This window comes from Podarcis muralis, chromosome 13 (genome assembly GCF_964188315.1).
Source record: "Podarcis muralis chromosome 13, rPodMur119.hap1.1, whole genome shotgun sequence".
NCBI lineage: Eukaryota > Metazoa > Chordata > Lepidosauria > Squamata > Lacertidae > Podarcis > Podarcis muralis.
The window spans coordinates 27,900,988-27,924,323 of NC_135667.1; the positions used below are offsets into that span (position 1 = coordinate 27,900,988).

The 23,336-nt window shown below is 48.0% G+C and overlaps 1 protein-coding gene across 2 annotated transcripts in view; it reads right to left on the reverse strand.

The window, feature by feature from the left end:
- The window catches only part of STAC2 (SH3 and cysteine rich domain 2), a 39,796-nt gene that overhangs the window by 2,212 nt on the left and 14,248 nt on the right, over positions 1-23,336 (reverse strand). The window contains exons 2-10 of one of the 2 annotated variants that reach the window (XM_028703264.2): positions 14,132-14,423; positions 12,193-12,290; positions 11,330-11,420; positions 10,521-10,636; positions 9,540-9,612; positions 8,429-8,490; positions 7,645-7,742; positions 5,959-6,010; positions 3,659-3,796 (exon numbers count right to left, since the gene is read on the reverse strand). In XM_028703264.2, coding sequence (XP_028559097.1) covers positions 3,659-3,796; positions 5,959-6,010; positions 7,645-7,742; positions 8,429-8,490; positions 9,540-9,612; positions 10,521-10,636; positions 11,330-11,420; positions 12,193-12,290; positions 14,132-14,423 — 1,020 coding nt within the window. Of the gene's footprint in view, positions 1-3,658; positions 3,797-5,958; positions 6,011-7,644; positions 7,743-8,428; positions 8,491-9,539; positions 9,613-10,520; positions 10,637-11,329; positions 11,424-12,192; positions 12,291-14,131; positions 14,424-23,336 lie in introns of both variants that reach the window. The other variant, XM_077917275.1, reaches the window with a different exon arrangement.

Genomic DNA, 23,336 nt, shown 5'->3' on the forward strand with positions numbered 1-23,336 from the left:
GATTACCAAGGGTCTGGAAACCAAGCCTTATGAGGAATGGTTGAAGGAGCTGGGTAACAGGAGACTGACAGCCATCTTCAAATATCTCATGGGCTGTCACATGGAAGATGGAGCAAGCTTGTTTTCTTCTGCTCTGGAGGCCAGAAGATTTCAACGGATCCAAGTTATTAGAAAGGAGATTCTGACCAAACAACTTTCTGACGATATGATCTGTTCCAACAGTGGAATGGACTCCCTCAGGAGGTGGTGGACTGTCCTTCCTTGGAGGTTTGTAAGCAGAGGTTGGATGGTCACCTGTTATGGATGCTTTCGTTTAGATTCCTTTAGTTTAGATTGCAGGGGGCTGGTCTTAGGCGTCCCTTCCCACTCTAAGATTCTGTGATTCTCTCCCTTACAAATGAAACAAGCCTCCAATTTCATCCCTCAGCACCATAAAAATCCTTGCATAATCCAGCAGCGGTGCAGATAAAGGAATAACAACAAGGACACAATTTCCCACTTCATTGACTTCATATACACGTTGAACATGGTGAACTGATTGTATCCTGCCAGCGATTACGCTGAGGCATTCGCTATCCATATATTCCCTTATAGGAATAAACAGAATTGATATTTCTACAGCGGCCCTTTATGACATAGAAGGGGTTCCTCCCACCCCTTTGTCCCCGGTGGTGTGACTCGAGAGACCTTGTCGCATCTATTGTGATGACTATGTTCTTGGTTGATCACGTATACAATCCGCACAGGAGTCAACACCGCCAGTGGTTATCACTGTAGCATTTGAGTTGAACACTCCTGTGCATTCCAAGTCCCCATCCCTCTTGAACTAACAAGGACCTGCTAATGATCTACTCTAAGCCACTCAATCCGCCTGCTTGATATGCCATCCTGCCGGTCTCAGTGGGCCAAGTGCCAGCAGACAGCATCTTCTGGTGCATCTTAATACACACCTCAGGCAAAGCACAGCAAAGCACGCAAATCTCAGACGCGGAAGAAGCAGGTGGCTTCACACTCGGAGCAAAACGAATGAGACCCAGCAAATTCTGGGAGGAGGAGCTGCAAGGGACTCTCTGGAGCTCCTCGCCTCCTCCTTCAGGGTCTGAACACTCGTCCTCCTCATTTTTCTTCTTCTTGGGGGCTTAATAGGGAACTCTCCTTCTGACTGGTTGCTTCTAAGGCACAGGTCAGCAAACTTTTTCAGCAGGAGGCTGGTCCACTGTCCCTCGGACCTTGTGGTAGGCCGGACTATATTTTGAAGAAAAAAATGAACGAATTCCTATGCCCCACAAATAACCCAGGGATGCATTTTAAATAAAAGGACACATTCTACTCATGTAAAAACATGCTGATTCCCAGACCGTCTGTGGGCTGGATTTAGAAGGTGATTGGGCTGGATCCAGCCCCCAGGCCTTAGTTTGCCTACCCATGTTCTAAGGAGCTGTAGTTGTCAAAGGAGGCAAACTCTTTTCCTGTTGCTGGGCTCTGACTAAGTCTCTGACTAAGTGCCTCTTATGGCTCACACTCAGAAGAGAGCACTGATAGTCAGGGGGGGGGGAAATGTACATAGGATCCATACTAGACTCCACTTGAGACATCTAGCTCGCCTTCAAGTGACAGAAATGTGGCATTTTAGATTGAACTTTCGCATTTGCAAAAACATTGAGCTAGTCCTCTAGAAAGTGGAGGGGGGATTATTGGGCTGTTTTTGTTATGAATTTTGTGCTTTCTATATTGCAGCTTTATGTTGTGAACCTCCCTGAGACCTGCGGGTATAGGGCAATATACATATTTAACAAATAAGAATGATTATACAGTCATACTTTGGAAGTCGAACGGAATCCATTCCGGAAGCCCGTTCGACTTCCAAAACGTTTGGAAACCAAACCGCTGCTTCTGATTGGCAGCAGGAGCTTCCTGCAGCCAATCAGAAACCACGGAAGCCCCGTCGGACATTCAGGTTCCTAAAGAATGTTTGCAAACCGGAACAGTCGATTCTGGGTTTGCGGCGCTCAGCAGCCAAAACATCCAAGTTCCAGGGCATTCAAGATCCAAAGTACGACTGTAATTGATGCAGTCTAGAAGAGCGTTAGCTTTTTTTTTTTTTGCTGCCACATCACACTGTTAACTCATGTTAAGCTTGTGGTTCACTAAGACCCCTAGATCCTTTTCACGTGTACCGCTAGTAAGCCAGTTGTCCCTCACCTTTCATTTGTGCAGGTGGTTCTTCCCGCTTAAGAACTACCAACTCTCAGAGGTGCTCGTGCCCTGTATGCTAGAGGGACTGCTTGGGGGTGTGTCTCCTCCAAGGGCAGGCAATTTGGCAGAGATCCGGACGCGAGAGAGATTGAGTGCTCCAGACGTACCCGATGGGAGAGAACCGTGACGTTAGTTGACTCCTGGCACACAGACTGGAATCATTACAATCTCTCCTGTTTTAAAATTGATAGCATTTCATATTGCTTTTGCAATATTTGGTTTCTGCAATGTTAGATGCAACGCGACAAATGACTGAGAAAAGTGACACCACCCCTGTCCTCGAGACAGCAAGTACCATTGCTCAGTTAATCAAAAGGCAACTCACCGTATTTACTCAAGTCTAATGCGCCATCAAATCTAATGCACACCTCAATTTTCAGAACCTTGAAACCAAAAAGAGTATTTGTTGGCGAATGCAATGTGCCATCGAATCTAATGGGCACCTTAATTATTGCAATGTAATTGGCCAAAAAAGGTGAGCATTAGATTCGAGTAAATACGGTAATATGAGTCAAAGTGCACACCCCTCAATCTTTCTCTACAACCCCTCTCTATAGCCCATCTGATAGCTCAGTCCGGCAGAGCATGAGACTCATAATCTCAGGGTCGTGGGTTTGAGTCCCATGTATGCAAAAGAAAGGAAGGGGCTGGCATAGCTGACCATGTAAACAGGCCAATTTGGTGACATGAACTAGGCTTTGAGGGAAAAAACACATTAGCAGATATGTAGCTAATTTTGTATGAGATGCTATGCCTTGGAAAGCCAAAATTCTGCAAGCTTACATGTGATTTTTGTTTTGTTTTAAAAAACTGCAAATAGCAGTCACTGGGGAGCCTGATCAAGACTGGAGCTGTGGCATACAGGGAGAGGGGCTTTAACACTTCCTGCCCTGCTGCAGTTCTGACCAATATCACTCCTCTGAAACCGCTCTTTACATTGGCCGCAAAGCTCCCATTGGAGGCAAGCTAATGTCATGTGCTTGGCATCGCAAATAGCTCCAGGCAGAATGCAGGATGCAAACGTGTGATCCCCCTAGAGCAGGATTGTCCAACTTCCAAGAGACTGCGATCTACTCCCACTATAAAAAAAACTGGTGATCTACTGGATTGATCACCTTTTTTTTTAGTAAGTCAAAATTGTTGAGCTTTTTGGGTGAGATCAAAGTTGTTTTTAGGGGGTCCCAAGATCTACTGCGATCTACCACAGGCACCCCGCAATCTACCAGTAGATCACGATCTACCTGTTGGCCATCCCTGCCCTTGAGTTTTCTTCAAAACTACAAGAACTAGAAACTTGCTTTTTAAAGAAAAAAGAAAAAACGACACTGGGGATTTTTAGATATCTATAACGTACAGATACTTTATGGGCAAAGAAGACCCCATACAGGATGTTTGCTCCTACCTGATTCTCCTTAACACTGAGCTGCCCCTGTTCCTTACTTCCATAGAAAGTCTTGCAGCATCTCCAGACTGTTTCACCCGGCCGGACCCGCTGCACAAAATTGGCTGGAAAGAAACCCACGCGGTCACCCATCTTCCCCTAGGATACAAAAAATAAAAAAGTGAGCTATACATACCACCCAGCATTGCCTCTAAAGGCCCATTTGGCCTTTGTGGCTAAGAGAGCCTATTTGCAGCTCCAGCAGGTTCACTAATTACAGCGAGAGAGAGAGAGAGAGAGAGAGAGAGAGAGAGAGAGAGAGAGAGAGAGAGCGAGCTTTGAACCCGTGATCCAAATTCTGGTTGGGCTACTGAAGTGCATTCTACATAGAGATGCCCTGAAAGACAGTGGGGCCATTGCAATGGGTGCAGATTGCAGCAACACCGGTCAGACTCGTTTTGCCCCACTCCTATGTGATCTGCACTGCCTGCCAATTTGCTTCTGAACCCAATTCAAAGAGCTTATGCTTACATACAACTCCCTAAATGCATTGAGCCCCAAATATCTGGAGGAGAATCTCCTCCTGTATAGATCTGCTTCGTTGCTGAAATCAGCCAGGGAGGTCCCGTTAGCAGCATCCCTGCTCTCTGAGCTCCAGAAGGTGGCAGAGCATGAGAGGGCCTTCTCTATGGTGGCTCCCAGGTTGATGAATTCCCTCCTTTCCAAGGAGCAATATTGCATAGTCACGATACATAATTTAGTTACAGCTGAAGAAGAACCTCTTTGCCCCAGGCCTTCGGCGGGGAATGAAAGAATATTTTGTCAGTTTAATGCTCCTCTCCCCTTTTAATTGTCATTGTAATGGTCTCATTCAACTCTCATTGCAATGTTATTTGATTTAGGCAGATTGATAGTGGTGTTCTCAGTAGGGGTCCAATTGGGCAAGGCTGTGGGATCTGCCAGAGTTTCTCAGCAGGTGGGTGGAAATTTGCAAGGTTCAGCAGTGGGTTTGTTTGTTGTTTGCAATTCTCTGCCCTCTTACTCAATGGACAATTTCTGAGAGAAAAAGTTAAGTTACATTTCACTTTCTTTTTTTAAAATGGTCATTTGTAATAATTGATACTTGGTTAATAAAACCATTTTTAGAAAATTCAGGAGGAGCAGGAAAGAGGTGTAATAGTCTGCCCTTCAAGCCATGAAAGGCTCACCTTTTTTTCTGATATGTGTCGGCTGGTTATGGGGTTGAGAGAAATACTACATCATGCATAGGCAAACTCGGCCCTCCAGATGTTTTGGGACTACAATTCCCATCATCCCCGACCACTGGTCCTGTTAGCTAGGGATCATGGGAGTTGTAGTCCCAAAACATCTGGAGGGCCGAGTTTGCCTATGCCTGGACTACATGCTCAGAGAGGCTTGCTCTCAATGCTGCAGGAACTCTTGCCTTTCCAACCTCAGGTGGCATCAAAGAGCAAGAGTAGATGGATAAAATTAGATACTTCCACAGTATCCCACTGGGGCTTTCTGAAGAAGCACAGGAAAAGCAGCAGAGTCGGAGTGGACAGGGCAGCAGAGGGCAAGGCTCCGTCTTCTGACTCTTTATGGGCAGCCTGGAGGCTCTGGAAGTGTGAAGAAGGATGCTCTTGAAACCTGCCCTTGTTGCTATAGCAACAGGGACAAGGAACCTGATGTGTGTCTGGCTGCCTCAGAGGCCAAGGCCTTTCCCTGAGGGCCTATAAAGTGCGTGAGAGAGAGAGACAAAAAATTGGAGGGAGGGAGGTGTGTTAAGGACACTGTGGGCTTGTGGGTAGAGACAGGGGAACCCACAAAAAGCAGAACCTACAGAGCAAGATGTGCACATTTGCAACTGTGATCAATGGGGTCCTGAAGGAGAAAAGGGCAGAAGGCATGGTAGCAAAATAGATAAGAATAGGTTTGGGGTTTTTCAAATGGACATAGGAAGCACAGGTTCGAATCATTGTGCCCTCTCCCTTTATCTCTCAGGGATGTCCTTTATTTATGGAGAGAATATTTATATCCTGCTTTTTTATTATTTATTGCATTCATACCTCTCCCTCCCTCCAAGGAGCTCAAGGCTTCTCCCCATCTCCGTTTTATCCTTCTAGAAACCCCATGAGGTAGGCTAGGCTGAGAGAGAGTGTCTGGGCCTCATGGGTGAGTGGCAATTTGAACCCTGGTCTCCCAGGTCGTAGTCCGGGGCCCTAACCACTAAACCACACTGGTTCTTCACCCAAGAGGCCCCAGAGTGGTTTACGCAGTAAAACTGGAGAAAACAACTGGGATGCTTCTGTTATGCTCACCTTCCACCAGTCCTCATTGGAATCATCCATCAGCATGATTCGATCTCCAGGCCTGAGGAGAGACAGAGAAAGTCATGATTGCGCTCAATGACAGCTTGGGAGTGGGGAGGTGGCGGCAGATGACAGAAGGTCCCTGCTAAAGGAATGCCATCCTAGGGCCCAAAAGATGCCCACGGGCAGGGGAGGACTTCGGTGGTGCCCTCTGCAAGGCCAAAATTAAGCACACACACACACACCACTGCTTTTCACCTTCCGTTCTGCTCAATCCATAGTTGCGACACCCTGCAGCGCCCCCAAGCTTGGCACCCAGAGTGGCAGAACTGGTCACCCTACCCTAAAACCCACCTCTGCTACTGGTAATATACATCACCCATCCGCAGCTGGCATCCTCACCAACTGCCATGATAATATTTAGCCTATAAACAGGACTTTCCCTTAAGCACTCAAAGCACTTCACTCACATCACCTAAAAGGGCAATCCTAACAAATGCACCAACTGATGTGTGGTAGGTTTCCTCCTGCTGGCCTCAACCAGCAGACAGAAATACCAGTGGTGTTCATGGGACTTCTTTGGCCAAGCTGCAGAAAAGCCACCACCAAAAGTTCTCTCCCCCCCCCCCCCAAATCTTAATTTTCTGCTCTCTTTTTTTAAGTCAGGTGTTCAGTCTGCTTTTGTACACATATTATTGGTGAGCATTGTACGTTGTTTTCAGTCTTATTTTTTAAGGTTGGTTTCTGCAAGTCACATTGAGCTCACCTTTATGAAAAGAGCGGTGAATAAATAAATATAACAAATAAAAGGGGGGGGGGGTCTCCAAAATGGCATTTTCTTTTTCTTTCTTAAAAAAAAAAATATTTATACATTTCTCACTGATTTTACAGTCATTTTGAAAACTGGCTTCCTTCCTCCTCAGTCTACGGTTCCTTAAATTTATTTTTAATATCTTCTGCATATCCAAATTAACTTACTCATTTATCTTCTTTCAATATATACTGTTATGTAGCTGCAGGTTATTACAATAATCCTGCCAGTGTTTTTATCTGTTTACAATTTGTCTGTAAATATTCAATAAACCATTTCCATTCTTTTATAAACAGTTTGTTTCTTGATTTCCTATTCTTCTGGTAAGTTTCGCCATTTTTGCATTTCCCATATGTTTTTGTATCCAGACCCAGCAAATGGATACAAAATGGCACTTTCAGTCCGCTAGCTACAGAGATCTGCTGATTCCTAGAGGGGCCTGGAACTGGTGTAGTGGGGGAAGTAAACAAAACCCAAACCGCCTCCATCTTCTGCCCTCGCAGGTGGATAGGGCTTCAGAGGCATATAGCGCAGGCCGTGGGGAACCTTTGACCCTCCAGTTATTGCAGAACTACAACTCCCATCAGTCCCAGCAGGCCTGGCCAATGGCCAGGTGTGATGGGAGTTGTAGTTCAGAAACACCTGAGGGCCAAGGGTTCTGCAGCTCCACCTCTCCCTTGACGCCACCCCACCTAGGACTGCTCTGTTAATAGACTGGCAAGTACTTACTGTTATTCCCAAATTGTGGGTGTGTCTCCACAAATTGTGGGTGTGTTTCCAAAGGCCAGCAAGCAAGTTCCGTTGGCCAAGGGGACCCATGATCCGAATAATCACCAGCTCCTGAATCAATGGGTTCTCAAGATGGGCCAAGGGGGAAGACTTACTTCAGGGGTAAATCGTTGATCTCCTGAGGCAAAAACTTGTAGAGAGCGACATATGAGTACATGGGCGAGACCTCCTTTCGCGAACAGCCTTGAGTTGACTATAGGAGGAAGAAAGAGCCATAAGGAAAAACAGAGCTTGGAAATTTTAACCCAGGCTTTGGGCATTTTTTTTGGGGGGGGGGGACTAGGGCTGCCAACATTTTTAATAAACCAGTCTTTTTTTTTTTTGCTCCTGTACCTTTGGAGAGCAGCATGAACTGAAGGTATAATCCTGCTTCTCTCCATGCTCTAAGAAGTAGCACCTGCTCACAAGGTTGTGATCAGTTGGCAGCCCCTATTGCTGTGTGCCATTTTAAACAACAGGCTCCATTCTGGAGCAAACAGTTACATCATTCCTGTCCTTTTTTCACTAGAGGCAGGAAAAGAGCACACCCTTAGGTGCCTTGCAAGACAGGTTCTGTTGTGGGTGGGTGGGTGCACTTTAGCCTTTTTTAGCATACGCAAAACTGGAAAAGGCTAAAAATACTTTTAAAATAATAATAATCAAGACCTTTCCCAGCCAAGGTGAGGGAAATGCAATACAATATCTGCAGCGGCTTTTCATCTGCCTTGCCAAATGTGCTTTAGCACAATGCGGAGGAAGAAGGATCTCGCTATTTTCCATTTTCTGGGTTGGGTTAGGGCTTCAAAAAGGAATGGCACAGGGTGGGAGGGACATAGCAGGGAAGTGGCAGAATGTAGCAGGAAGGGATGTTGACGACATGTGGATGAAGGCATAATTCACCTGTTGCCCTGGGCTCTTTTCTTCCGACGTAGTGCCCTCACCCTCTGCTGGTGCTGAGAAAACTGAAACAAAACAAGAGGTGGGATATCAGACATTGCAAGTTCTCAAGGAGTGTGTGCACTAGTACCAGACGGATTGGCTTTTCTCTATATCTGCCATGTACAACTCCTCTCTCCCACGCAAGGCTATGCTACAGGCATTGGAGTCTACCTAGGATTCGGGGGGGGGGCACCAATCCAAAGTGACATTGGTTCCCATCAGAGTGTAAATGCCTAGGCCAGGGGTCAGAAAACTTTTCTAGGAGGGGGCTGGTCCACTGTCCCTTGTGGGGGGCCGGACTATATTTTTTTTGGGGGGGGGAATGAACAAATTCCTATGCCCCACAAATAACCCAGAGATGCATTTTAAATAAAAGGGCACATACTACTCATGTAAAAACACACTGATTCCTGGACCACCTGCGGGCTAGATTTAGAAGGCGATTGGGCCGGATCCAGCCCCCGGGCCTTAGTTTGCCTACCCATGGCCTAGGCACACATTTAGGACCTGACTTCTGGTTTTCTCTCACCCCACTTTCTTCCTCCCCTGTGGCAGAACAGAGAGCTACTCAGAGAAATTGAGAATTCTAAAATTCCGGATTTGGGCATGGCTATTTTTAGGCACCCGCAAAGCAAAAGTTAGCATTAGAGCTACGATTCTGTACTTTTTCTAACGTGGGCTTTGTTTGGGGCACAAAACGTAATTTATTTATTTTTTTATAGTGGCTTTTAAGTGCATGCATGCAATATTCACAACAGATGACATTGAAGAACAGTCCTAAGCATCTCCCCCACCCCATCTCCCAATGCAATATGGATTGAATTTTCCATGGAACCAGCACTGACAGGGCAACTTTTAAATGTTTAAAAAGTGACACGAGCACATCATTTGTTTATTTTTTCAGGTGAGTTAGAAAGACTGGAAATTTTGGCTTTGCTGCACCTTTTGCAGCTGATGCTTCCCCCCATGCATTGAGCTCTACTTGTGTTGGCAAACATCTGGTGAGGGCTAGTGAGATGGGAATTCTTATCTCTATCATTCCCATTAACCAAAAAACGGTGGCTCTACTCACCGTCATCAGGCTGACTTTCCTCTGTTGTCTTTCCAGCACCTTCTGGGTCCTCAGTCACTTCTTCCTTCTCATTCTAGGAGAGAGATGCACACACACACACAAACACACATGGACATGAGGGAGCAGAACTGAGTAGGAAACAGTTCCTTAATGGTGCAGGACCTACGCCTCTGTGTTCATGTGGCTGAGGTGACTTGCGTGGTTTGCCCCATTTAGAAGCCTTGGCTTGCAAGCTGTGGAAAACGCCCAGATAACTAAACAAAAGCTTTTCGTATTGTGTCTATTAGGCAAGAATTACATTGTTGTTGTTTGTTTAAATAGCACAGCACCTAAAAATTGTGGGCAATTATTAATTAGACTTGTAAAACACAGGTGACTTTTAAGCCGGGCAATCCACTTCTATTCTTTCCTAGAAACCCAAGTGTGGAGCACAGGCCATCATAAAAGGGTCAGAGCAAAACCACCCCCATTCTGTTGCCATCTTCCATCATAAGAAGAAAGGAGAGTTTGGGGTGGTGTGGGGAGTATAACGCATTTCCCATAAAATTGTATTTAAAAGAATTCTTGGGAGGGGGGGCGGATATAAATTCAAAATGAATTTTGTTCCATTCCTTGTTCCTCCTCACTCCTGGTCTCACTAAAACCCAAGTCACAAATCATAAGGAGAACTGGAGTTTTCCCTACAAGTTTGAAGATTCTAGATCCTGGCTTGATACAAACAATTGCGTGTATTGCTTTCTTGATTTCTTATTGGCTTCCACCTGAAGGGCCAATCAGGGACTGCTAGTTATACCTGTTTTGTGTTAGCTCCTCCTCCTCCTCCTCCTCCTCTTTCAGTGCACCATTCCTACCCCTTCCCTGCAATCCTTTCCACAACCATGCCCTGGAACTCAGACGTGGGATTCCCACAACCCCTGGAATCTTCACCCCTGACCTCTCCTGTCTACCCAAATGCATCGTTTGCACATGGCATGACCATACCAGGCTCCTGGTGGGGGACTCTGAGGTGCTGCTGAAGCTGGAGCGATTCATGTAGGCCAGTGACGTGCCATAGCGCAGGGTCTCGTAAATGGGGTCCACCTTTCCACTGGGGCCTGCTGGTGAAGGGAAGACCACTTCAGAGTTGGATTCTCAAAGCAGGAGGCAGGGGCAATGGCAGCTGCCTCATATCAAGTCAGTCTACCCACTATTCTGAGTTTATCTGTCTGCTCCCACCCTCTCTTTCACACACCAGAATTTGTAAGCTGCAAAACGGCAGGTTTCAGACCTTTCTATAGACCCACTCCGTCCTGCTCACCCTAATCCCAAATTAATGGGGAGAGGTGGTTTCATCTTGTAGGGGGTGGTGGTTAAGTCCTCTGCATTATATCAACATTGGAAGGCTAGGACTCAGCCTGTAAAATAATTTGAGGCTCAGCTAAAGCAGCTTGACCCAATTTTACTTATTTTAACAGCACGGCGGGTTTGCAAGACTGCTCACGGTCAAGGAGATCTCCACCAACCAAGACTTATCAACTCCCCACTTTCAAGTTGCACCCACAAAAGGGTAGAGTTGGCTTCCATGAATCCCAAAGCATCCCACTGCCTCTATAAATCACAACAGCCTGAAAGTCAAACGACTTCCTTTCCCTGTCCCCACCTCCGGAAGCTACCTAATAACAGAAGCATAGCTTCTTCCTACAGTTGTGGATCTGGGAAGCCTCAAATCCAAAAGACTGTCTTTCCCCAAAGGCTGAGCTTCTGTCAGTCTTTTTGTTTTCCATTCCCTCTGTGGACCAGTCCACTCCTACCTGTAGGGGGAGACTCCTTGGGGGCTGCTGGTGGGGGCTGCGGCTCGTGCACCAGCATCGGGGAGCTGAGATTGCGTCGGAAAGAGGTTGCCTGCTGAGGAGCAGAAGTGGGAAGAATGTGAGCGGATTCTGTGAATATACCAGACTGTGGGCACATTCTGCCTTCCATGAGCGGAGGGGGTTAGGCAAGGCAGACAGTGAACCATTTTGCCCTATTGGCTATTAGTAGCCTGCGAGCCATGTGACTTTTCCAGCATCCAGCAGCTCAGACAGAGAGAGTGCAAGGCTAGATGAAGGGCAGCACAGAACTCCGCACATGAGCTGTCGAAAACAGGGATTTCCCAGTTTCGCCCTATCCGCTCCCAGAAGCTGGTCTGCGGAGTCCTCCAGCAGTAGGCTACTCGCCCAAGCAGGCTATTTGCTGCTGTGAACTCCTCAGTACGCATGAGAGCTACGAGAAGTTGAGAAAAGGGAGCAGGCTCTAAGTTGACAGCACATCTGCAGTTGCTGTGTGGCTGGCTCAGTTGGTTAGAACATGGTGCTGATAACAGTAAGGTTGCAGGTTCGATCCCTGTATGGGACAGCTGCATATTCCTGCATTGCAGTGGGTTGGCCTAGGTGATCCTCAGGGTCCCTTCCAACTCTACCATTCTATTATTCAAATGCCAAAGCGATACCGAAGCTTCCTTGCCTTGCCTTCTTATTGTGGCAATTGCTAAGCCACACAGTGTGGGGCCTTGTATCTATCTTGGTTGATGGGTTAGGTCACAAAGGGAGTGCTTCTTCTCCCTTCTGCGGGGCTGATGAGGCTGCAGCTGTCTCTGTCTCTTTCCATTGGGTGCTGACTCGTGCAAGCCACTTACCGTCTTGCCGGGACACTGCTGGTGGGAAACCTCTTCTGAACACCACAAATGAACACTGGCTTTGCATGTCTTGCATCGGAGGCCTTGCTTGGAGTTCCCTGTGAGGCAAAACAAACACACAGAGATATTTTGGTGTAGGTATGATCGCTGGGCAGCCCGCAGGCAGCCTCAGCTGTCTGCACGTGTGACCTTGGGGTGTGGAGCACACTTCCCCCCACAGATAAAGCCACAGCTGTCTGAACATCTTGCCCTCTATCTAACCCTTTGCTCTCTTAGTGGTCTGCCGTGCCCTGTCTGTGACCTTTGTCTGCTTCGTCATACATTGTGCAAGGGGAAAATGACGTGGTGGAAACAGGTGCCAAAACAACCTTGTACCACCCTACGAACTCGGGATTGGAAGATGTGTAAAGGTCACAGTCCAAATGTATCTGACTGGTTTTGCGTATTGTGCCAATAAAAGGAGCTTCCGCAGAGCTAGCTGGCAGCTTGCTTGCGCACAGCTCACCTGCATTACCAACTTCTGCCTCATATCCTTTACTTCATTTGGGGTCCTTATGGAGGGTAAGGGGCTTGGGCTAGATGACCCTCCAGGTCCCTTGTACAATTCTGTGGCTCTCAGCAGATACGAGTCCTCATGACTCACAACGGCTATATGCTGTACCCTCAGGATCAGAGGCACCATGTCTCTGAATGCCACTTGCTGGCAGAGAACAGTGGGAGAGGGATTTTGCGCTCATGCTCTGCTCATGGGTTTCCCAGAAGCAGCTGATTGGTCCCTGTGGGATGCTAGACTAGGTGGTCCTTTGGTCTGATCCAATAGGGATCCCCTTACATTCACAAGGTCCTGTGCAGGTGGTGTGTATGTGTGTGTGTGTGTGTGTAATATTAACTGGGGAGAGAACATTTCCACAAGAAAGGAGACAAAGGGAGGAAGGGGCATAGCTCAGTAATGCAGCTTCCCAGGATCCCAATTAGCCAGGCGCCGGGCGCATTTTGCGACTGGGGATTGTCAGAATGCGAGCACTTTGAGAAGTCTGGCTGCCATGTACGGCGACTGAGACTCAAGAATAAAACTGCCGCTGCTGGTGCTGAAGGCACAGGAGGAGAAACGCCTTCTCTCATGACTCCAAAGTAGGATCGCTGCTGCACAGCAAAGTGCCGCTTCCCTGGCCACAGCCCAAGTCACCCTTGTAAAAAAGGACTCAATGGCAACTAGACTTTCTATTTTTGCACCCATAACCCAGGAGCCATGAGGCGAACAGCTTTTCTATCCTCGTTCTAACACTGCCTGATAGAAAGCACCACCTATTTTACAGAGAGATGCAGATGTTTCCCACACTTCGCTTCCTCCTGCAATAAGATGCTTCGATGTTAACCAGGTCAGTTTCGTTGTGAGAACTGGAGGCGTTTTTTGAAATACTTGCTCATTTACAAACAAAGATGTCGAGGAAATGGCAGGAGGTGGCAGGCACCTATGTAATATGCAGAAAGCAAACGGCATGGCCACCACCGAGCCCCTCCTGCCCCAATTCCCCCTCTAGCAGCTTTTGGCCAGTCAGCTGCAGAATCTGGGATGTCTCCTTCGCTGGCTGCATCCCAGCTGCGAAAGCCTCCGCTCACAAACAGATGAGTTACGCTAGTGCCCGGCAGCCACTGAGGCTCATTTGCGCCAGCATCTTCTAGCGTCAAATAACTAATGCTTATTAAGGATGCAAAAGCTAGGGCCGAAAAGGTCATCTCCACATCTAGCCATAATGCAACATTTGAAGACAGCCACGGATGCCGGTGGTAAAGGGCAGAAGAGAAAGGTGACAAGAGTCGAGGGTACCTGTGTGTGTGTGTGTGTGTGTGTGTGTGTGTGTGTGTAGATGCACATGTATTAGCCAGAACTGCAAAGCGCAAGTCAGGACCCGAGAGCAAGAGGCCTTTAGATACGTACCTACGATAAGCTGGTGGCAGATTTCGCAAGGGTTGTGCTTCTTGAAGATGTACTCTTGGAAGCTGTGCGTCTTAATGGGCTTGAGGGGGGCCAGAGCCCTGGGGGTCGCTCTGGGAGAGTGCTCTGCCTCCGTGAGGGCCGGCGGCGGAGACGGAGGCGGCAGGGAATCTGGGGGGCTGAGGAGCACGTCGGAGGGGAGCTTGAACTCGCTGTTGGAGCGCAGGAAGAAGTTCTCGACGCTCTTGCTCCGCAGAATGGTTTTGAGAGAGAGGGAGCGCTTGAAACGCTGCAGCTAAAGGGCAGGTGGGAGAGAGGGTGGGGAAAAGAGGAGAAAATAAGAAAAGCTACGTTTTGCGGGGAGGGGGACTTTTCACACAAGTAGAAAGTTTGCTGAGCCATTTCACTGGGCCATTATTGGACCTCCCAAGCCTTGAGAACAAACAACCATGTTGGGAAACAACTATGAGAAGTGCTCAAAATGCCTAATATATTCATTTTTTAGATTGATTTAAAAGCCGTTTCTAACCTGCTTAATACTCAAAAAGCTCTCTAAGCAGTATGTACCAATACAAGGCAAAAGCACCATGGAAACAGATACAAACACAAAAAATTATTATAAAAACAAACTTTCAGTAATAACAAGGGGAGTATCTCATCTTGCATCGGGACGTGGGTGGCGCTGTGGGTTAAACCACAGAGCCTAGGGCTTGCCGATCAGAAGGTCGGCAGTTCAAATCCCTGCGACGGGGTGAGCTCCCGTTGCTCGGTCCCTGCTCCTGCCAACCTAGCAGTTTGCAAGCACGCCAGTGCAACTAGATAAATAGGTACCACTCTGGCAGGAAGGTAAATGGCGTTTCCGTGCACTGCTCTGGTTCGCCAGAAGCGGCTTAGTCATGCTGACCACAAGACCCATAAGCTGTACGCCGGCTCCCTCGGCCAATAAAGCAAGATGAGCGCCGCAACCCCAGAGTGGTCCACGACTGGACCTAATGGTCAGGGGTCCCTTTACCTTTTATCTCATCTTGCAGGTCAGGGAAAGCACATGCGAAAAAGATGTCTGAAGCCAGCAGATGTATGAGGCTTCATATATGGCAGAGGGAAGGAAATTCAAGTGGAAAGGGGCAAAATACCTAATAAAAACAAAAACAACCCAATAGCCCCCCCCAAACCCCACATTTTAAAAGGGCATAGGATGTAAATTGGATCAACCAAAGGCCTGGTTAAAAAGGAACGTTTTTGCCTGGTGCCTAAAGGTGTAAAGTGAAGGTGCCAGGCGAACTTCTCTGGGGAGAGCATTCCACAGACGGGGAGCCACTGCAGAGAAGGCCCTGTTCTCGTGTTGCCACCCTCCGGACCTCTCAGGGAGGAGGCACATGAAGAAGGGCCTCAGAAGATGATCACAGGGTCCGGGTAGGTTCATATGGAAAGAGGCGGTCCTAGCTCTGTAGTCTTTATGATATGCCTATCAAAAATTGCCAGCAAATGCCCATTATATTTCCCAAAACTGAGGCTCAGAGGCAACTGTTCAGTGCCGCTCGGTGGGTTTATAGCTGGGCTGACATTTGAACTGTGGGTGCCTTGACTTATATTGTGACAAAGGTGCCAACTTGAATAAAATGTATGTGAATGAAAAGATCAAATGCTGTGGAACTGTGCTCATGTATTATTGTAGTCATTTGATCTTTTCATTCACATACATTTTATTCAAAATAAGATGGGTTTATGAAGCAATTCTACATCTTCCCACCACACTGACGAAGAATTCTACGAAACAGTAGTCAATATCCAGAATCACTGTTCAGTGTTGGATATCACATGTGCTGAATACACAAAGCTTCACAGCTTGTCTTTCATGGTACAAAGTCTGGTACCTCGCTTCATTCGAAGATTTTCAGAGACTTTAAGACTAAAGATTTCATTTTGGACTTGTTATGGTTTGAAGGAATTCTATAAAAGATTGTCTATTGCGTATGTACATGGTCGTCGTGTTGACTAGACATTGCTGGCGTTCTCTTTGCAACACGGTTTTTCCCCCCATCAATACATGTAGCAGTTTAACCCTGTTCAAACTAGATGAGAACCAGGAGACACGTGTCCTGGATTTACAAATAATACCCCGTTATGAAGGTCTCCAAATTAGATTGTAAGGAGGAAGGGGCAAGGGGAGTCAAAGGCAAGGAAGGAGGGGGATACTTAACCCTGCAGGCCATCTCGCTCCTAAAAGCCATCCTTCTCCCTAGGCCGTTTTTCTTCCTGCAAGGAAGACACTACCATGGAAAGGCGAAGGCTGTTAACTTGCTGCAAGGAGGATTTTGTATGCTTTTCCTGCCTGCCTCGGCATGGCAATAATAAAGCAAGGAAGACACAGACAAGAGACAACAATTAAGCACACTCAGGGCAGTTTGTGGGCCTGGAGGAACAGGCCAGCTCATCGCAGCAACAGCCCGTTGCTTATTGCTGTGGGCAGGAGTTCCGACACAGATGCTGCAATGTCTGGGCTCTGGCACACTCCACGCGCTCTGCTTTTTCTCATCATCTATTCCCAACCAGTAATGGCAGATCAGCCAGCAAGTTGACTCAGCTAAGTCTGTTACACAACAGCTGGCTAATGGCTGTGCTGGAGTCCAGGGCTGGCAAAAAGGTAACAGAGGGTATCTTGATTATATTGCCACCTCATGTTGAGCAAAGGGCATGCCCAATCCGGAAGCCCAGTGCTCGTTTTTCAGTGCGCAGGTATTAATAGTGTTGAACCCAGAATCAAAGCTATTAGCTACAACCCACACTTCCGCGGTTTGGGAAAGGGCCATCACTCAGGGTAGAGCATCTTGTGTTGCATGCAGGAGGGTCCCAGGTTCAATCCCTGGTGTCTCTAGAAAAGACTGGAGCTGCCGACCAGTGCAGACAACACTGAGGTTGATGTGCTAGTGGTCTGACTCAGTATATTCCTATGTACCTGCTTAGCACCATTAAGCAGTTTACAGTCTTCATTGATATTATGTATGCTGTCCCTCTGTGGCAGGGTCACTACTGTTATGCTCATTTTAAACCATTTATTTTGTGCTTTTATCCAGTGTTTTCATCTTGTGAACCGCTCTGAGCTCTTCGGTTGAAGGGCAGCATATGAATGTAAATAATAATAATAATAATAATAATAATAATAATAATAATAATAATTTTACAGACTGGGGAAGGAGCCCAAGATGGAAGAGTGTGCCCCTGGCTGTGCAAGAAACCCATGGCAGAGGTAGGATTTGAACTCAGACCCAAGTCCAGATTTCTCCCCAGTGATTCATGCAGCTGCTGGTGCTGCTGATTTGTTGCCAATCTAATGGCATATGCCTTGCATCTAAAGGAAGGGGAGGGAGGGAGGAATAAAACAGCATGGCAATAGTTGTGCCAGGAAGGAAAGTTTAGCTGATTAGCTGCCGACAACGCAGGAAAAGAAGCATTAAGGAAGGCTGGCAATTAGATGGCAGCTTAGCAGGAGTATTTTTAGGGTCGGGAACCAGCTGAGTGAACAGAGCTGCGAAAGAGAAAGCAAGTTTCGAGAGGGAGGGAGGGAGGGAGGCTGCCCCAGCTGCAAGGTGCTTCATTACACCCTAGATGCCAAGACGCCTGGTGGGGCAGAAGAGGCGGCGCTCCCCAGCACCTGCTGCCCTCCTCTGCGGCTCAGGGCCATGCAGAGGTCTGGCAGATGGGAGACAGCTGCACGCAGCCCAGAAAGCGGTTCGCAGCGCAGGGCTGGAGTGCAAAGGCAGGTCGGAATCTCGCAGGGAACTTTGGCTGAATGTTGTTGCCGCTGCTGCTTCCGCCGCCACCACCAGCAGCAGCCAAACTAAATACTTTCCTGCCGTGGGCACAAATCCTAGGGACTTTTGCTCGTTTTGGAATGGTGGAAAAGGAGTTGCGTCGACGGGGGAGGGAGCAAAATTACCTCCACACTTCACGTTATCCTAAGGGGCCCGAGGGTGAGAAGAAGAAAGGCACCCCCCCCCCAAGCAGGTTTGCCTGCAGCCTTCTGGAATGATGTAGCCCCAGGCAAGTGCCTACACTGCTTAATGGGTTAGGCTGGCCCTGGAGACAGACCCAGCATGGGGGGGGGGGGGGGGAGAGAGTGCAGAGCGCTGCTGCATTTATGTAGCAGATAACTGCTTAGCTGCTCCACGCACCTTTTCCAGCTACTGTTCCAGAGGGGAAAGAATCCATTTGCCACATAAACTGGCCACCATCCAAGCGCACATAACATCTTCTCCAGTTTCACTCCTTTAAAAACAAGAGAAGCCCCCAAAACTGTTTATATAGCAATGGAAATGTGCAAAGCACTTAAAAAGTCTGCGTGAGAAGGAACCCTGTGAAAACAGGGTGTCACTATTATCAGGGCTGCGTGTGCCTGCGTTGCACTAGAGAAATATGAAACATTGGCTTGGATTCGGTTACCTGTATAAGTTCTATATTTGTTTGATTCTTTTAAATGTATCATTCTGAAGTGCTCACTCTGCTTTTGCTAGTGACGAAGAGACCTGCCCCTGATGCAGCCACTTCTCTGGCTTTGGAGATTTCAGCTGGTATTGCCAATGCACTTCAAAGTGCATTTTCACAATCATAAGGGCTATTTAATAATAAGGTTGGATTTTGTACCAGGTACCCAATTCTGCACCTATTCTGATCTCCCACGGAGTTGAAACACACACACGGGATTGATTTTTATTCCTGTTTTACGAATGGGCCACTGAGGCTGCAAAATCGTTATGGCTTGCCCCTAGCTACATGCTATGGGAGGTCTGAAGAGTCACAGCAAGCCTGCAGGGTCTCTTAACTTCTGATTTTTACTAGAATCCTGCAAAATACACAGACATTCAAACAAGCAGGGCAGGGAGACGGTGCCTTGCTTCAGTATGCAACTGAACGATAACATCACTTATTACAGTCAGGGGCACGGGGGCAGGATGAACCAAGTGGCAGCTAAAAACCACAACAGATTCTTTGAAACAATCCGAAGCCTTTTGCAGATGTAGGACTTGAATGCAGGAGGGTTTGGTGTGACTTGGCACCCGGCTTGGAGCACAGCATATTCTGTCATGGCCCATATCAAGATGCTGCTGTTGAGAAATGGTGAGGATGATGTGCAGAGTGTAACTTCCAAATCACTGAGTATCAATCTTGAATAACTGATACTGAACAAATATGGAGACAGACAATAGGGTGGGGTGGTGGTTGTGGTGGTTGTTTAAGAGAGCCAGAAGAGTTTGAGAAATCACATCCCAGGAAACAACAGCCCCAAGCCTGAGCCAGCAGCAAAAGCGGGATGGGCATGCAACAAATCCCTTTTAAACCATATTTGTTTAAAAAAACAAAGTTTGATTGGGAAGATCAAGCCCCCAAAAGGGATGCACACAACCAGCACAGGTTTAAAGCCGGCATGCAACTCTGGGTCTGGGGTGTCTTTGAGAAGGAGGCACTCCGCACCTCCTCAGAGGCACTCTATTTTTACTGCTGCTTTTGCGTGGTTTTCAAACCAGGCCGTGGGACTGAGCCCTGAAGCCCAGTATGAGAAAACAGGAGAGCAATGAAAGTACAGAGAAGCATAAAGCACTGGGGAAGGAGTGGCGGGGGGTCAAGGTGAGAGAGAAGGGGAGAGAGTGCCTGCTCACCATACTGGGGCTGCCTTTCTGCTGCATCAGCAGGGGACCCAGCTGGCTCTGCAGTCTGAGCTTAAAAGCTTTCAGCTCCACTTATGGCTGATGAGCCGGGCCCATTGGAGCGAGAGCGAGAGCGCTGGAGAAAAAGAGACACCGCCGCCATGCTCCCAAGCCGGGCACTGCTAATGGAAGCCGCAACACTTCGCATGGTCCCAGGGAGCAGCAGCCGGCTGAGCGACAAGGGCGTTTGCAAAAGGCGGCTGGGAGCTGGTTGCTGGGTCTGAAATGCACCTTGGTGCTTGCCCCATGAGCACATAGGCTGCAAGGAGCCCAGCCTGCTGATGGGCCAGCCTCTGAGACACGGCTGTTTGCACTTTTTAACCTTCGCCATGTGCCCAAGTGCTGTACAGAACAGGGGCATAGCGGGGGTTGCTGGGGTGATGGCACTGGGTGCATTTTTCGGGGGGGGGGGGGGTAGAGACACTGCACGTTTGGCTCCTCATGCCGCCTTATGAGCCAAATGTGACCCTGACCCTGCTTGACTTAGGTGAGGGCATAAGCAAGGGCTGGGCTGGCGCAGCGGGCTCCATTCCCCCTCTGCGCCCCACTTTGGGCACCAGCAGATCACGCTACACCACTGGCACAAAGCACAGAGAAATGGAATTGTTCCTTGCTGAAGGACTTACAAATCTATATTAGGCAGAAAAGGAGGAGGTTAAGAGAGAGGACAGGTTTGGTGTCAGGCAACTTGTGGCCCATGGCCTAATTTAAACTTACCAGACGTCCCCATTTCCCATTTACACATCAGTCCCCATACAAAATCCATTGAAGTTGAAAAGTGTCCCCGGATTCAGTGAAAAAAATCGGGTAACCTTAGTAATTACATGTAGCCTTTCAGAAGCTGTGGGATCTCTCTTGCTCTCCAGAACACCACTTAAGAGTTGCTGCAATGTGTGAACTCCACCCACTTTGGTTCTAGCTCCACCCACTTTTGGGGCTGCTCCGCCCATGGGCATAGTCAGGATTGGGGGGGGGGGCAGAACCTCAGTTTGCTATGTCTTTTTATTGATTGGGGGGCAGCTGCCCCTCCCTGCCTACGCCCATGGCTCTGTCCACCCTCAGCTGATCTCCCCTAAGGTGACAGAAGAAAAATTCCCCAATCCCGATGTTGGGAGCCTCAGGCCACAGCAAAGATGAGCTCTGCCACATCTCCCTGTCCAACTGTACCTTTAAGAATGCGCATGCAATTAACTTATGGAACTCCCTGCTGCAAGAGACATAGGCAGCCAGTCTAACCATGGCTATTCACCACAACGGAAAGGGTGGGGGAGGAACAGGACATTCCTGGATGAAATCAGAAGCTGGGAAGGCTTCTATAAATCCACGAATATGATGGGTCCAGTGGCGTAGCGTGGGGGGTGCTGGGGGGGCCGGCCGCACCGGGCGCAACATCTGGGGGTTAGGGTTAGGGGGCGCAAATCCACGGGTTAGGGGGCGCAAATCCACAGGTTAGGGGGCGCAAATCCACAGGTTAGGGGGCGCAAATTACTTGCCTTGCCCCGGGTGCTGACAACCCACGCTACGCCACTGGACGGGTCTGTTCTTTGTGGGAAGCCATGTTCATTGAAAGTACAACCACAGGGTGGGGGAAAGTGAAGAGGCTTCAGCATAAAGGACTAGAAACTTGAATAAGCCATGAAAAAGTTACCTCTGGAATGCTGTGCCCTGGAATGCGCAGATAGCGATGGAGGGAGCAGCAGCGCCAGGCATGTCCACAGCCTCTCTTTCTCCCCACTGGGAAGACCTACACCACAGATTTAATGCACATGACTTCCCCCAAAGGACCCTGGGAACTAATCTGTGAAGGATGCTGGGAAGACTAACTCTGTGACAGGGAAACTGCAGTTTGCAGAATTCTCTCTCTCTGTGTGTGTTGGGTGGGGTGGGGAGTAACGTACTTTAAATGTGCTTTTGGGGTGTGTTTTAAATGTATGTTGCGGATCTGTCCATCTGAAACAGAGTGCCAGCCCCCACACATATAAGACTAAGGCTAATGTTTCTGGCATCGGTGCTTTTCATTTATAAAACAAAGCACCAGCTGGAGACATGCTCCGACTTTGTGGAAAATCTGTGGAAAAGCTGAAAAGAGGCCCAGCTTCAAAGCCTGGATTCAATCCCATGTGTTCTGTTCCAAAGAAAAGAGCTCTGCAAAGGATACACCGCTCTGCTCCCACTCTTCAGAAACATCACACGCCCTCTCCCCGCGCAGGGAAGGCAGATCAAGGTCGCCTCTGTGCAACCCATTTTTTCCAGCATACATCCCGATTTGCTTGCAGGAAGGTTCTCCGATGTCTGCTGTTTATTGAGCACTCGTTTTGATTCCCACCTGCTCCAACCAGGAGGCTATACAATGCATTCAGCAAATGATATTCCCACAAATTTTGTGTGCGTTTCCCCATCACTTTCCTTACTGCACAAGGCCCAACTGTGTAAACCTGAATTTGCCAGGATGCAAATTGACATCGCACCTCCAAAAATGGCAGCATTCTGTGTTATTGTAGAGCTATAGTGACACTCCTTTGCTGTCAAGGACTTGAAAATTTGAGAACCTGCTCTGAGTCAAATGACCTGAGCAGTTCCTTAGGCTTTTAGTTTCAGTTCTTGCAGAAGGTGTTAAGATGTTTTTCTGAATAAAACTCTCTCTTAAAAAAAACAAACTATTCTCCATTCTTGGTGCCTGTTATTGGACACAAACATTACAGTCTGGAAGCGGCTGCTAAGTCCGTCAGCTGTTTAGACAGGAGGAACTGTAGCCTCTTGGGCAGAAGCAAGAGAAAGGTTTGGTTGTGTACACACCATACATTTAAAGCACTTCCCTACCCCAAGAACCCTGGAAACTGTAGTTTGCCTCTCACAGAGCTCCAATTCCCAGCATCCTTGACAAACTACACTTCACGTGATTCTCTGGGGTGTGCTTGCATGCTTTAAAAGCACACAGCCTTGAAGGTTTTCCTCCAGATGTATGGCTGCTAGCTAGAGAAAAGCTACGAGTAAGTGAAAAAGCACAAGGTGGAATTTGAGTAACAGAACAAGACTGGAAGCCACCATGAGGACTAGAGACTTGTTTTTTATTTTTGTTTCCCCCCCAAAAAGCACTAGACCCTAGGATCTGGCAGAAGAGGCTGCATGCTACACAGAACTGCAGCCTATTGGTAGGGAATAATATGGGCAAACTGGCCTCTCCCACACCATCCCTAGGACTGGCACAATTTACTTCTGCCTTTCACCCAGCGCCTGCATTATGCATGTCTAAGCTCAGGAGAAGAAAACAGCTTCCCTGCTCCTGCTTCAGCTTCCTAAACAGGAGGCGCTGCCATTTCTCCCTTATTCACCCTCTGCAACCATCCTAGGATCCTGCCAAGACACAGCTAAAAAACCTAATATTTCTTGACGTATGGCTCCAGCCCCTACGAGCTATTTTTAACCTGGCTGCTGTGAAAACAGCTTGGCATATAAAAGTCTCATGGGAGATTCAGCTCCCACCCTTTCAAAACATATAAAAAAAG